This window comes from Protomyctophum bolini (assembly GCF_963924005.1).
Source record: "Protomyctophum bolini genome assembly, chromosome: 21".
NCBI classification, from domain to species: Eukaryota; Metazoa; Chordata; class Actinopteri; order Myctophiformes; family Myctophidae; genus Protomyctophum; species Protomyctophum bolini.
In genome coordinates, this window is record NC_137882.1 from 11461796 (window position 1) to 11478691 (window position 16896).

A 16896-nucleotide genomic window follows, 5' to 3' on the forward strand; every position below is an offset into this window, starting at 1 on the left:
CAAATTCCCTAATTACGGTTCATTATCACGGAGAATAGCAGAAGATCTTAAACGAGTTACACGGCTACGCAGCACCCTATGGTAATAAGAGGAGATGGCAGCGGAACACATGTTGGAGGCCTTGCCCTGGCTGCAGTATGAGAGGAGAACACATGGAGGCCTTGCCCTGGCTGCAGTATGAGAGGTGAACACATGGAGGCCTTGCCCTGGCTGCAGTATGAGAGGTGAACACATGGAGGCCTTGCCCTGGCTGCAGTATGAGAGGAGAACACATGGAGGCCTTGCCCTGGCTGCAGTATGAGAGGAGAACACATGGAGGCCTTGCCCTGGCTGCAGTATGAGAGGAGAACACATGGAGGCCTTGCCCTGGCTGCACTATGAGAGGGAACAAATGGAGGCCTTGACCTGGCTGCAGTATGAGAGGTGAACAAATGGAGGCCTTGCCCTGGCTGCACTATGAGAGGTGAACACATGGAGGCCTTGCCCTGGCTGCAGTATGAGAGGAGAACACATGGAGGCCTTGCCCTGGCTGCAGTATGAGAGGTGAACACATGGAGGCCTTGCCCTGGCTGCAGTATGAGAGGAGAACACATGGAGGCCTTGCCCTGGCTGCAGTATGAGAGGTGAACACATGGAGGCCTTGCCATGGCTGCAGTATGAGAGGAGAACACATGGAGGCCTTGCCATGGCTGCAGTATGAGAGGAGAACACATGGAGGCCTTGCCATGGCTGCAGTATGAGAGGAGAACACATGGAGGCCTTGCCCTGGCTGCACTATGAGAGGGAACAAATGGAGGCCTTGACCTGGCTGCAGTATGAGAGGTGAACAAATGGAGGCCTTGCCCTGGCTGCACTATGAGAGGTGAACACATGGAGGCCTTGCCCTGGCTGCAGTATGAGAGGAGAACACATGGAGGCCTTGCCCTGGCTGCAGTATGAGAGGTGAACACATGGAGGCCTTGCCCTGGCTGCAGTATGAGAGGAGAACACATGGAGGCCTTGCCCTGGCTGCAGTATGAGAGGTGAACACATGGAGGCCTTGCCATGGCTGCAGTATGAGAGGAGAACACATGGAGGCCTTGCCATGGCTGCAGTATGAGAGGTGAACACATGGAGGCCTTGCCATGGCTGCAGTATGAGAGGAGAACACATGGAGGCCTTGCCCTGGCTGCAGAATGAGAGGAGAACACATGGAGGCCTTGCCATGGCTGCAGTATGAGAGGAGAACACATGGAGGCCTTGCCATGGCTGCAGTATGAGAGGTGAACACATGGAGGCCTTGCCCTGGCTGCAGAATGAGAGGGAACAAATGGAGGCCTTGCCCTGGCTGCAGAATGAGAGGAGAACACATGGAGGCCTTGCCCTGGCTGCAGAATGAGAGGAGAACACATGGAGGCCTTGCCCTGGCTGCAGAATGAGAGGAGAACACATGGAGGCCTTGCCCTGGCTGCAGTATGAGAGGAGAACACATGGAGGCCTTGCCCTGGCTGCAGTATGAGAGGAGAACACATGGAGGCCTTGCCCTGGCTGCAGTATGAGAGGAGAACACATGGAGGCCTTGCCCTGGCTGCAGTATGAGAGGTGAACACATGGAGGCCTTGCCCTGGCTGCAGTATGAGAGGAGAACACATGGAGGCCTTGCCCTGGCTGCAGTATGAGAGGAGAACACATGGAGGCCTTGCCATGGCTGCAGTATGAGAGGAGAACACATGGAGGCCTTGCCCTGGCTGCAGTATGAGAGGGAACTGTTTGGTCCTGCACCTGCCATACAGTAGATGTGCCAGTTCTACTCTTTCACCAACTTCAGGAATGCCTGTACTGTAAATGGGGCAAAACCCCCCGCACGATTTTTGAAAGTATAAATCGTGTGATTCAAACCAGGAAAAGATCAGACATCACAATACAATAACCAAAATCCCGGAAGGTATCTAGTCCCATATCACAATTTCAATACAATATACTGTAGAGGGTATACGCGTGACATCATCATCATACCCGGAAGGTTTGCGGGAGCCGGGAACGCAGGCCTACTGAGTGTCATAAAACGACTTTCTGGCCTTGACAGCCCATACAGTACATGCGAACAGAAAAGCCTGATTGCATTAAACGACGTTAAACGACATGAAACTATATACTGTATATATTGCTCATGACCCCCACCCCCAAACTTGACACGATTGAACCTGATAAGCAATTAGAAAGCTACTTGTTGGGGACGGTGCGTGCTGCATTAGTTGGCATGATCAGCCATGTGTACCGTGAACAAAGTGGAGCTCTGCGTATACTGCATCATGCTGTCACACGGTGCGCCCTGTGCGGGTGGAAGCCCGATACATCCAGGGCTGGACGTGAGCGATGGCTGCACACATGCATCAGTGCACCTGGTAATGCATCGCCACAGAGATCAGGAAAGGTCCTGTCTGAAGGCTTCATTCAACGCTGCGGTGCTTTGGAAGGAAATGGGCTGCACTGGTAGGCTGATTTACAGAGCCAAGAAAGAGGGAATGGGATCCTTTTTTGTTGTTGTTGGTTGGCCTGCCTTTGTTTGGATCTCCCCCATTATCCCATTCTGACCCGAGATCAGATTCATACGAGGTTTCCACTGGACACACACTGGTCTGATGAACCCATTCTGACCTGAGATCAGATTCTAAAAATGTCAGTCATTCTTCGAATTTTTCAAAAATAGCAGACCTACAAGCTCGTATCGCGCCACTCGGTGGCGCGATATGAGCTTGTAGATCTGCTATTTTTCAATAGCTAAAGCATAACATGATGCTAACACCAAAATGGGTGCCCGGTCAGAATGGGTTAACTATCTGCCCCATTATCTCTCTCTCTCTCTCTCTCTCTCTCTCTGTCTCTCTCCCCAAAGGCAGCCTAAAAAAACATGAAGCAAGTTAAGTACATAAATATGTGCATATGCAAGTGTAAACAACTAATCTGTGGAGAAGTGAATTTTAATAATAGAGGGTTTAGCATGAGCTTTTTGAAAACGAGGAGGAGAGACAGAGAGAGAGAGAGAGAGAGAGAGGGAGAGAGAGAGCAAAAAACTGGAGAGAGAGAAGAAGCATAGACAGGAGGGGAGACAGGGAATAGCTCTCATCAGGAATGATTCACTTTGCTCACACTAACCCCCTTAGGCTGGAAAGAACCTGCATACACACAGTCTCACAGATACAACGAATTCATGCGGAGTCGTGCGCACACACACACACACACAAATTAAATTGAATTGACGTACGCACGTACGTACACACGCACGCACGCAGAACACGCAGCCATGAAAATCCCTGTGTTGATGCTCTCTCTCTGTTATATCCATATGTGACCAAATTTGACTGAGGGACTGCCATTGAATTTTCGTTTTTTCATGTCATATGAAAGCAGGGAATCATAGCTTCAAATGTACATATTGGTTTTTCAGTTTGACCCACCAGCGAGTTGAGAAAACAGGCTTGAAAGGTTCACTTCTGTGGTCTCTAACATTACACCCGTTTAACCCATTTAGACCTGACCTCGAAATTAAAAAAGAATCTTCTAAATCCTCCAGTTTTCTGAAATAAATATTTTCACAATTATTCTAGTATGTATGTGAAGAGTCTGCTTGTGCTATTAACTCATTTTGATTTAATAGCGCTGGTGAAAAGATGGAATTTGCGCGATGGCAGGCTCTCAGTCAAATCTGGTCACATATTAATTTCCCACCTGAGGACACAAAACCATACTCTACTGGTAGGAAACATTGAGATAAAACCATACTCTACTGGTAGGAAACATTGAGATCATATCATATAGTGGTGGATAGATAACGTTGTCAGGCAGAAACCTTTTATCTCCGTCTATATTCCTTTTGTGTTTTTGTTTTATTAGCACTCTACTTGATCATACTACAGCGTCACACAAAAGCACCAAAAGTGGCAGATCCACAAACTCACAATGCGCCGCGAAGTAAGACGTTTTGATTTTGTAGATCTGCTACTTTTGAATTTGACTCCTGAAAAGCAGCCAGTTTCCAGTTCTCCACCCGACAGGGACGATAAGCTACATGTAAAATCGATGTTATCTCACAGCTCCAGCATCCTTATGTACATTTTTCCTTTACCGCCTCTGAGATTACAGTAATGCTTTGGTACAGAAATCTTTAATAGTCAAAGAAACTCAAGAACTATCTTTAGCAAGTACAGTACTTTATGTAAAGTAGTGCTTTCTGCACATATTAAATCCCAATACCATTTACAGGACCAGAACAAAATAAATGATTTAATAACTTAAACAACCTCGGTCAATATAATTAGTACTGTATTAATGTAATTATCTATCTCTTGGCAACATTTCTTGTCTCCTATAAATACATGCACTCAATCAAAGCCGTTTTTGAAGTTGTGTCAATTAATTCTTCCCTTCTTAAGCTGAAGATGCATCCATTTGCAAAAAAGAAAAAAACTTCACAGGCTACAGAGGCGCTATGTTTATCTTGAGTGACAGGATGATTACATCACTATAGGTCAGATGTAAAAATGTCCACACCTCCGTCACACGTCCGTCACTATTACCACTGACTGTCGGGCAAGTCATCTAAGTTCAAAGCTTTGAATACTTGGTTGTGGGGAACAAAAAACTAAACACATTGTAGTGGTACGCATCAGTTATTTCCTGAGTACAGAAGATTTTTGCCCCCATCTCTACATTTCTGGAAAGCTCTCATTGGTGTTCATGCCCATCTGGTGTTGAGGGAGAAAAATTCAAAGACCAGTTTTTGAGTGGGGTTGAATATGGTTCTGTATTTTCCTTATATCTATATCAAATTTATAGATGTCGTTGTGGAATCCATCTCCCAAAAACACTCAATGATGGATAGTATATACTTTTCTTTTAGGCAGGGTTATAAAATGCTAACCGAACTTGTGCCACGAGAGACACCACCGAGCGTGCTGGCGTGCGAGTTGTAGCATTTATGTTATGTGGCCCTTCCACCTTCCAGCAAGATCTCTCTCTTTCTGCTCATTATCAGTGTATGCCGGGGTGATTCTCCTTATCTATTGATTTCACCACCTTTGCCTTAAAATAAAGTTCCACAACAATCCATTTCATGAATGGGAGCCTGAAGATAAGAAAAATCATTGACGTGTTTCGCTATTTTTACTCTACTCAGGTAGGAAGATACCTTAAAATCTGAGGGCCCCTCCCTCCTGCTAGACCGATAGCCATCATTACCTAATGGTCTATTGAGCTTCTTGAAGCGGGTGGACTCTCTTCACCTATAGGATAACCGCCCGCAGTGATTGTGAGAATCCCTGCGAACAAAATGAATGGAGAGTTTAGATAAATGGTGCATTTATATAGCGCTGTATCCGAAGTGTGTTGAATTCACGGGGGGAGACAACCATGCACGTCACCTACCATGCTCATCAGTACCCGTTAAGGGTTAAGTCAAATGTCTTGTTCGAGGACACCTTGACAATCTTCAAAAAGATCAACAATACAAGAGGTGGTGTGGACTCACACCTCGTCGAGCGCTGTGAGCTTGTACAGTAGTACGTCTATTTTTTTATTCATGTTTAAGCTTTTTGAATCTCGGCCCCGACTACCCCATATTACAAAAGAAACTGAAATGAAATGAAAACTAAACCTTTCCTAAACGAAACTAGCAAACCCACTTTAAAAAAAAAAGACTTAAAACTGGAATTGAAAACAAAAAGTCAAAACAAAATGAAAATAAAACTAATAAAAACTGCAGCACTATTAGCCTTATTCATGTGATACTGTATGTGCTCTTAGCACTGGGCTCTGTGTTCATGACTGTTGAATGAAGAACGTTTGCTGGGTGCTCCCCCTATCTGACTGTAAAAGGCATGATCAAATCTCTGACTACCTATAGGCATTATACGCCACATGAAACATTAGCTAATTCTTTGTCCAAGGGAATTGAAGTCTAAATGAAAACTTTATAATGCTGTTCAATGTAGAAATACAATGCAATAGAAGATGGCTATTAGTGATACTTTTCTGTTCTACTTCCTCTGTTCTGCCCCTATGCTCCCTGAACCCCTTGCCAATCTTTCCCCGACTGTTTAAAAGTTTAAAATGCTGAGCGGAGCATACTGTAACTGACGAGATGGGGAATTGGTATTGCGCATGCTGTTATCACACTAAAATCTGAGGTTCACATACGTTGTGTGTGTTATCATGGCTGCTCCCTTAGCTTTAACGGTGAGGTTTTACAATGTGGGCAGTCAGCCCATCTCATTCATTCCCCACAGTCTGGCCGGGGTCCCGCAGTTAGCCCGGAATGGACTACAATAATGTAATGAGCCTTATCTCCCCTGGAGAGGGAACAGAGATGGGATTGTTGAATAAAATGCTCTGTAAATGCGGCTGATATTCAATTAAATGTAATCTTCCCCTTTTCATAATATTCCCAATCAATCCGGTGGTAAAATGATTTAGAGGCTTCTCATTGTGCCTCTCCGTATTGACGCTGGGTGGTGGGAGGTACACCAAGCTGTGGATTCAAGGATTGAGTCTGTCAGCTGAGTAAAATGTATTTAAATCTACATCAGCACACCTCGAACCAAAAAATACATTCCTTTTAAACTGCTTTACAGAGCAGCCAAAGACACTGGCACAGGTAGAAAGCAAGAGAACAAACAACACATTGTGTGTGCGCGCATGCATGCATGCGTGCGCACATGTATGCGCTCGTGCAACATACTAGTAAGGAAGCTTCAAATACCATTTATAGAGGAAAGGAAATTAAATCTGCATATATATGTAATATTAGATACTTGTTTGTGTGAAAAATATTGCTTTGTTTCATTACTACTCACTGGACATGCACAGCCAATTTAGTAACTACTAAACTATATCTTGAATACAATATATTGTCACTGTCGGGTGGAAACCTTGTATGTCCAAAACCGTTACTGAAACATAGAAATATGGAGATGAATGATTTCTGCCTGACAGCGACAATGTATATGTAAATGTATTGTTCCAGTACACTGCAGTGAAATTGCATGATGTAAATTCTCATTTCTAATCCCCACTGCTTGCATCTGCATTGAAAAGAGCCAGTGTTGCATTAATTACAATACCAAACAGCCACAGTATGTGGACCTACTGATGCACCATAATCTAACCTCATGTACTGTACTGTACATACCTGCTGCCTCAACAATAGATACAAGCTCATAGTCACTTTGTGCCACGCTATAACTTTGTAGATATATTTATTTTATCGTGAAGATGCAAATCTTTGAATATATATTTTTAAGCGAACAGTAACGCAAAATATTTGCTTCCGATGGTCCCTGGAACAAAATACTTTGAGATGTGGTCCTTGACATGAAAGTGTTTGAGAACCACTTACATTTACGTTTTTTTAAGAACACTGTTAGGATTTAGAATACATTTGTAGACTCGGCATCAGGTCTTAAGGGTTAAAACAATGAAATGATGGAGCTTACACGAAAGTGAATTTCACCCACTGAGTTACACCTGTAAACCTGTGGCGGTGACACTAAAGCACCCACTTTGCTCTCTCTCCTCAGGTCACTGAGCTCCACAGCGTCAAGAACATTACCCGGATGCCACGGGAGACCAAGAAACATGCCGTGGCAATCATCTTCTACGATGACACGTCCAAGACATTTGCCTGTGAGTCAGGTAAGTGGTTCCCATTCAAAGCAACCATCGACCTGCCTCTACCCTGTGACTCACGGCAGAGCCGAGGGAGGGAGAAAAGGGGTGGAAGAAGTACTCCACCCTATAGGCCTTAAGTAAAAGTATCAATACCACAATGTAGAAATACTCTGTTACAAGTTAAGTCTATAATTGCAGCTAGCTGTTAGCACAAACCCCAGTTCCCAGTGCCACCTATGCGTTCACTTTAAAAGAAGGAGTTTGCCCGCTCCCCCGCCCAGGTGGTACGCATGGGCCGTTGAGTGATAGTCAATGAGCACTTCCAAACTCCAGCACTTCCAGCAAAATCATGAAGTACAGTAGCTCATAACATTTATGAAACACTTTACAGATCGAAAGAGGATAATTCAAGCTTTCCCTACAGCTGCAAATGTAGAACATTTTGCCATATATTGACCCCAACTTTCAGCAGCTGTCAAAAATTCCCCAGGCTAGGGTGGTTGAATATAAACCTTTACAAACACATTGGTGAATGTGTGTTACCAAGATGGTAAGAAATGTATTCACAGATTTGACATTATACTGTTAATATTCCCTGACTATTAATGTTTTCCTTAGTTTTGGGTCAGTTTCTGTGCTCAAGCATTCTGTTACTGTGTATTCTCTGTTCAGCATTCCATTTTGCTCTGGTTTTGAGATCTCTCTCTCTCTCTCTCTCCTCACGCACTGTTCTTTTGGGCATGGAGGTACAGCGCTGAGCGCTGATGTTTATAAGTTTATCGAGAGGAAGAAAGTCCCTACTCCCCGCTTAGTGACAGTGACAGCACTCCATGTTTATGCACAGACAGACAGACAGAATATTCTGTAGGCTACACTGCAGTGTTTTTATGTTTCCTTAAGCAATTGATTAATATTATGTAGGCCTACTCGTCCTCATATTTCGATGAGGGCTTCAGTCTCCTCATTCGACCACGTCTATCCACGGTAACGGGACATATTTGCTCTGCGTAAAATATGCCTTCTCCGTCTCCAACTGTGTTTCCTCATTCATCCGCCACTTTATTTGATGCGGGTTGCATTCACACCTGCAGTGAATCGAAGTCAGGTGTGCTTGGAAGAGAAGCGAAACCCCGCTTTTTTGGTGAAGTAGAATGCGGTTCTTTGATTTGACTTCGATTGAGCCTTCACACCTGCCAAACGAAGCGCACTTTCCGACAATACATTAGGGGGTTTTCTGGAAGATTGTATTCTATTGCTAGTTTTACCACTTCAAAGTTCAAATACTCTATATTTTTTCCATCGAAGACCTGCTGACTTAAATGACTGAACTCAGTCTTGGCGACTTTAATCCATGTACAGTAAGTACTTGAGTATGTGTACACTTAGTTACTGTACTTTCCAGCACTGGGGTGGAGGGCCGGTCACCAGCTCCTGCTGGTGAACTGTGCGAGGCAGCCAAAGAAGAGAAGAAAGACAAGATTAAGGAGAAATGGAAGGAAGAGCGAAGTGGCAGAGGTTAGAGGCCAGAGAGAGAGGGAGAGGTTTAGAGAGGGTGGAGGGAGGGAGAGAGAGAGAGAGGTTTAGAGAGGGTGGAGGGAGAGAGAGAGAGGGAGAGGTTTAGAGAGGGTGGAGGGAGAGAGAGAGAGCGAGAGCGAGAGAGAACAGAAACTGGACTTTAGCCAAGTGCCTGCTCATTTGATGCTGTATTAAGAAGTGGGGGGCCACGCTATGAAATTATTGATCGTCCTATCGCAGGTATTTTGGTATTCATTTGCAATGCATTTCAACCCAATTATGGACTGCAACAACAGTGATTGCTCCTCCTCGCACGTGGGCAGGAAGCCAGAATCGGCGGAGGGGAATGGCCCCTCTCTCTCTCTCTCTCTCTCGGTTGGTTGGGGTGCAATGGTCCGATGTAAGCTTTGCAAATGAACAGAGATGGAGGGGTTGGAGGGAGGGAGGTGAGCTGGAGCTGCACGGTACAATCCTCAGTGTTACGTTAACACTCTGAGAGTAACACTTTCTTACTGAGCAAGGCTGGAAATGGTTGTTGTTGTCCAAAATAGTTTTTTCAGGAAATTGAAAAATAAAAATAAATAACAATAGAAATAAATAATACATATTATAATTCCTTTGTTCCAACGGCTCCAATGTAGTTATTATTTAGTCACAAGATCTTGTTAATATTTTTCATTGGTTCAATAACGTCACAGGCACACTTAACCACTTTCACATTTACAAAATAGTGAAAATAGCTGATCTACCAGCTTGTGAGAGTATAATTTTTACTGTGTAAGCAGGCAGACGAGAGGAGCGGCTTACAGTAGTTACAGAAGTCACAGTAACTAGCGTCCTCAGCTCTCTGTCCGTGCGTGCACAATGAAATACCTGCTGATGGAGACATGTAGTGGAAAACCTCAAGGGAAAGATTATTGGCCCTATAGTCTCTCTCTCTAGTTATCTCACCACCATCCCCGTCTTTCTATACCGAGGCTCATTTCCATGTCCTCCCCCACCCCGCCTCCCTGCACCACCATATGGAGGTCATTTTCACCCCACTGACCTTCCAATGTCCTTTACTTCCTGTCACCCCCCCTCGCCCCTCTCACCCCAACCAGCACGGAGGGGGTTTCATGCATGGATGACCCAATTCATCAGGAAATATACCAACATTATGTCATTGTGTTTCCTTATTAACCACTTAAGACCTACTCTGTATTTGGCGTATATAGACAACTGGCGTATGGCCATGCTCTGGTGAAAATAGCACATCTACAATTTTCCATTTTCACTATTTAAATAAGAATAATCGCTTGATCTGCCGTGAAACATTTATTTAAAAAATGAAAAAGCACTTTCTCTCCATTTCCTGAAAAGTAACCTTTTTAAACATACAAGGTTTCCACCCGACAGCCTGGGGCTGCATGGGCTACCATTGTACCAAATAGGCTAGCTGAAGTTTCAATGGCACCTGGAAAGGTGCCAATTGGAAACAAATTTGGAAAAGGATGCATTACTTCCCCCCCCCCCCAAGTCCTTTAGAACCAGCCGTGGGGAATAGCTCGTCTCCTCTCCTCTGTGTAACATCTCTCTCCGTGTTAACAAGGCTCAAAGCCAGTCAATGTGAAACGCAGTGCAAAAAGGGTGGAAAGAGGAAGGATCCTGACTGTGCCTCCCGCTTGGATTCTCACACCCTTTTCTCTCACATTCTCTCCTCCTCCTGCATCCCCTCTCCATGGTTCTGCTCCCTACCCCCCTCCATCACACTGCGCTCGTGCTAAAAATGTAACATCACCCCCTCGTGCACACATGCAGGTACACACGTTTGTTGTTTTTAGGAGGTTTATTTTATGACTGCCATTCTCATTCTCATTCTCTATTTTTTGAGGGGCTGCAATAAATTAGACCTGTTTTCAGAGCCTGCTGGGCGGTTGGTTACTGTGTCTCCCTCCCCCACCCCTCCTTCAAAATGGCTGTGGCCTTTTAAGTGAGACTAAACTCCCACTCTTTAATGCTGCTGAGTTGAAAATCACCTCCTATAACCGCCTCCTACAGTATATCCAGCTTTTGGTGTGTCCACAAACTTTGTCCTATACGCAAACATTAAATTCCAATTGACAATGAATGGAGAATTTTACGTCATAGTGGCTGAGCAAATAGACGTAGTGTCGATTTTACAGCGATGATGTACAATGATAAGAGCGCCCCTCACTTCACACGGGTGTGATTTTTTTAACCATTTTATGTGCTGATTTGTCACACCCCTGCGAACTATGAGCTCAACAGATGTTTGTGCTTCGCGTGTTGTGACTTGTGAACTTGTAGATTGCCTATTTGAATAATCTTTATCCCACGATTTTGCAACACAGTTTTTTCACCCCGTGCCAGTAGATTGCCTATTTGGGCTGTACGACAGCAGCACACAATCAATAGGCTACATTACGTTTTACCTTAAAATAACGTTGACCATTTCTTTCATTTCTCTTGTGAGGACAAGGAAAATGGTACCCACATCGTCTCTTTCCCACATTTGGCCCTCACAAGGATAGTAATACAAGCACACAAGCACACGCGCGCGCACACACACACACACACACACACACACACGTCACACACACACACACACACACACACAACACGCAGCTTCACCATGCATGACACATAGAGAGGCTGCCACCCGCGCTGCTGATGAACTGTTTGTATAGGTGATTTTCCACTCAGCAGCATTAAAGAGTGGGAGTTTAGACTCACTTAAAAGGCCACAGCCATTTTGAAGGAGGGGTGGGGGGGGGGAAGACACAGTAACCAACCGCCCAGCAGGCTCTGAAAACAGGTCTAATTTATTGCAGCTCCAAAGGAGACGTAGGTGGGGGCCGAGGGTTTAGTCGTTGCCTGGGCGATTTGATCTTCAAAATCATTATCACTATTATTTCAAACCTTTACCTTGATTACGATTAATAAATCATGCTAAAAAAAAAAAATAGAATAGATTGTACATCTACATTACATCGCATCAACTATTAACTGTTTATCTAAATCAATTAAACATTATTTCAGGATAAGCAAGATTACATACAAACTGCACCTGCTGGCAGACTTTCTGCCTCACTGACGAGCATTACCACTCCTTTGTTGAATTGGCTTGTTTTAACATTTTGGACAAAGTGTTAACATTTAACCACATTGATTCGGGCACTATAGGTCTTTAATCGGTACATTAGTTAATCAATACCAATCGCTGCAGCGCAAAGAGAATTCAAAGTTATTATATGTAATGCATGTTTTCATGGATTATATATTCATTAATTCATGTTTTAGTTTTTGAGTGGTGCAACCACTCCTACAACCAGCAATGTCCGTGTCTACCTATGTGTCTACCTGTGTCTAGTATCTACCTATGTGGCCATGAGCACGAGTATATGCCTATTAGTACCAGTAGGGGCGCTGTGCCAGAAACAGAGAGAGAGATAGTGTTGCTTGCTAATGAGAGAGAGAGAGAGAGAGAGAGGAGGAGGAGGAAGGGGGGGAGGGGAGTTGCACCACTCAGTTCACACGGGTGTGATTTTCCTTTTAAAGAGCACATTTTTTATAAAATATGAGGTTTGAGCGATTCACTTTTTCTTCATGGTAGCTTTTGAAGGAGTTTTTATTATTATTTATTTTTTGAAAATGTGCATGGATTATTGACCACACAGTGGTAAATACCACTGTAGGCCTACTGTATGCACGCACGGACATGCACCCCCCTTCACACAACGCACACAGGACAACACAGACACGCCGCTGAACGCTGCTTCACCTCCACATGTGACTTCTGTATGCATCAGTCAACGGTTCCGTATCCCAGAATTCCATTGGCCTTCATGAGTGAAGGAACAGTACAGAAGATAAACCACCTCCCATCCTGGTCTCATTTCATCCTCCAGTAACTCACACCACCAGCTCACACAAGACTCCTTTCCCCCTGTAAACACCACCACCCCCCACCCCCCCTACCAAACTCAACAGGAAAGAAAATTGGTACTCACTAAACAACTGTCTGCCGCTCCCGCTCGAGAATTTGATTCATGGATTCATCGTTATCCACTTAGCTTCTAATTAAACAATTTAATCATACTGTGGCACTAAATGTCCTCCCTTTAAGTGTTAGCAGCCAAGTGTTCACCAACCCAACACAGCTGTACGTTCCCAAAGCAGTGGTTCTCATAAGTGTCCTTAAGCACATGTTTTACCATCCCTACTCTGGGCACAGGCCAGTGGTTTTCAACCCTTTTCATATCCATGCCATTATTGATTCGCCATTTGATTAGATTTTAGCCTCTCAGACGGTCAGACCTAAGACTAATTATGTTGTTGACGTTGAATAAGATCAGGAGAGACAACCGGCTCTACGTTGATCAAAATGACAATTCATCCACATTCTCTAATTGCATAGACTTGTAAATTAAGTAATGCAGATGTTTAACAATAATGTTACTCTTGAGAGCGTACATTGAAACCAAGTGGACCTGTACTGGTCCATTTGGTTTCATTTTACGGTTTGTTGCCGAGTTTGTTACCAACTCTCCATCATTTAGCTGGGGACTGAATTTGTTACCTTTCTAAAAAGATGACAAATAGCTCTGGCAGCATCTCGCTAAGGGTAATGACTACTCAGCTCCTATCATACCCCCCGACCCCCCCTTCAATTAATGTTCTCACCCTAAGGAGAGGGCACCCCCCCCCCCTTCAATTTGGATAATGGCCTATTGATTGTCTGGATATAGCCGATCGCCAGGCCTTGGATCACATTCTGGCTTCATTGTTCTGGCTAGTGTTACTGTATTTTAACTGGTTGGAAATTGTGTTGCAGAGCAGGAGGCGCTGCCGACTCTTTTCATCAGCAGTGAATCGATCACATTGATTTTCTCCCTCACATTTCACCGTTACGGTACCGGCGTTACCTCTACCTGTGCACCTGACCTGTAACACTTTCACTTACAGATCGTTGCTGTCGCGCGGAAACCTTATACTGTATGTCCAAAAAAAAATGATAAAAAAGAAATTGTGAAAATAGCAGATGTACAAGCTCTTGTAGATAGGCTATTTCCACTACTTTTGTGTGACACTTGTATGATGAAGTAGGTCATTCATTTACAAAAAACATTTACAACAATCACATTCCGTGCTCAGCCAATCAAATCATCAGTCAATTCCGGTCATTTTTGGCGTCTTCACTTTGCTGCCCTCATCCTCAATAATATGTACTTATTTGCTCAGCCAATCAAATCATCGCTATTTCCTGCGATTAAAATAGCAGACAGACACACATTTCTACCCAGGTTTAGAGGAATATCTCATTTTCAATTTACACTAGGAATCTAGGATTATACTGAAAAAAGAACTCCACAAACTGACAAATATTCATGATACAAAAGTTACAATGGTTATAATAGCATGGACGGTTGCTGTGTTGTCTTGTCTGATGATCTATGAGCAGTTCAACATGTATTAATCTACAATGGTGGAGCACAACCTTGTTGCCTGATCACATGAGGCACATTGACAGAAACAAGAGCCACAACAACACCTGCCCTAACCAATCCAGTAGCCTAGAATTTGGAATTACTGGCAGTTGCTTGCTTTGCTGGTATTAATATTAAGTATCTTTTTGCTTGATTGCCTAGAAGTGCTCGTCAGTCAGAAAGTTTGCGATCGATCGATCATTTAGAAAATTGTGAAATGACACTGGACTGATTGACAGAGAGAGAGGTCCCTGCGTGACTAATTATTTGAAATGAACAGTATAAAACTTTTTTTTCCCCCCACACATTACGTGACATACCTTTCTGTCTCTCACCCGTCTCTCTGTGTGTCGCTGAGCAGCGTCTTTGCGCTCTCCTGGAGATGAATGGATATGTGCTGCTATGGGCTTAGGTTCTGATTGTGTATATACTTTGTTCCGTGGCGGTATCGCGCACCAAAAATAGACAATTTACAAGCTCGCGTTTACAAAGCTCGTTGCTTTCTTAAGTGAGAGGCACTGCATGGCACCGTGCTCACTTAATAAAGCTTTACTGCAGATGCGCTGATGCTGCCAGGCCAGCTCAACAGTAGGCTACAGACTCAGAGGGAAGGACATTTCTTTTTAACAAGGCATTTGGCCAGTTGGACCGTTAGATGCCCGGTGTGCTTTTAAACCTTTTAGCAGTATACCACAAAATGCATGAATTGTCCTTATTTTAGTCCTTTTATATACTCATGCATTATTTTATTCTTCTTCTCTTGTTGTAGCACTTTGAGATTTGCTTCAAACGTAAAGTGCGTGCAATTCTCTTGAATGTTATCTTCTATAGTACACTGAAGTACGGCATTGGAGAGGGCACATTTAAAACTTGTCACCATATGCTGCATCCATGGTTTGGAGAAGCCCCCTTTCATGTCTGTGCGTGGCAAACGATTTACATCATAAGTGCTCTATAAAGATTAATGATTCAAGATTTTCTGAATGCATGGCAGGGACCACCTGCAATACCCGGTGGTAGGACAAGGATGAGGCTGGCAGGGCACTGCGTGAGGCACCCAAAACTGGCACTGTGGGAGCCAACCCAAGTTGAACAACTGCATTGCATTTAAATAATGAATATAGAATATTTTACAAATTACTCAGTTGGTTGAAATGGGTCGATTTAGACTACCGGTAGTTACGTTTTTCTTTTCATCTAAGCTTAAAGCTGAGATGGGCACAGCTTTGTTTTATGTTTTTTTCTTTTACTTCACCGCATCACAGTCACAAAAAGCTTGTAACTCTATTCAACTAAACTTCACTCCTCTCAACTAAGCTGCATTTCCATCAGGCCTTACTGGGTCAGTAGGAATGTCAAGTTGACGACTTGACATGTTCTAAGTTTGTAAACAGAAGAACATGTTCTGTGCAATGCTGGGGTCTGCCCCACACCGAGGGGACTCCATACATCCAACACATCTGTGTTTAAATAAATGAGAGGCCGGTTACACAACTGCAAATCAGACGGGCAACAGAAACAAGGCCAATCAACGATCAATGACAAGTTGAGAGAGAGAGAGAGAGAGAGAGAGAGAGAGGCCTACATAGACATTCTTTGCAACCATGCCAGTCATGATCCAATACAGCCACCTCAGCAACCACAACACAACACACATTACCTACTGGTAATCAGTCTTCAATTAAAAATTTACATTTTAAATTGATGGCTGTTATAAAGCCCAAAACCTCTAGCTCGAAGAAAAGGAAATGGCAAGGCAAATTCAAGTAATCAAGAGCCACATACACTTCCCTGTTACAACTCACATACCTTCAACGGCAGATACAACACAACATACAAACTATAGATTCACATCAGCATTCAATTCCAGAGCCAGAAAACAGTTACTGAACATGTTTCATTGCCAAAAATTGGCCACCCAGTCATTGGGTCCCAAAATGACAGTAATAGTACACCAGCTTGAATCATGCTAGTACACAACACAAGCATCAGCAGCAGCAGCAGCAAAGAAGCAAAAAAGTTCCTACCTGACTTCATCAGTTGTGTTCCAAACTTTGGAACGCATGGATAGAGTTCATGATGAGCCCTCTAGTGGCGTCTGCAGTAATCTCCATCCTCCATACAGCCATTACTTTTCTCCCAGTATCAATGGCACAGCCCAGCCTCATTCTCCTGGCTGGCATCTTCTCACTCATCCTTGGATGTTTAGTACTGCACATAGCATTCTGGTGTAGTGCAGTGGTTAGGG

The 16896-nt window shown here is 43.9% G+C and overlaps 1 protein-coding gene across 2 annotated transcripts in view; it reads left to right on the forward strand.

Moving 5' to 3' along the window:
• The window catches only part of dok6 (docking protein 6), a 75844-nt gene that overhangs the window by 33576 nt on the left and 25372 nt on the right, over window positions 1-16896 (forward strand). For both annotated transcript variants that reach the window (XM_080793642.1, XM_080793643.1), the window contains exon 3: window positions 7554-7668. In XM_080793642.1, coding sequence (XP_080649768.1) covers window positions 7554-7668 — 115 coding nt within the window. The remainder of the gene's footprint in view (window positions 1-7553; window positions 7669-16896) is intronic.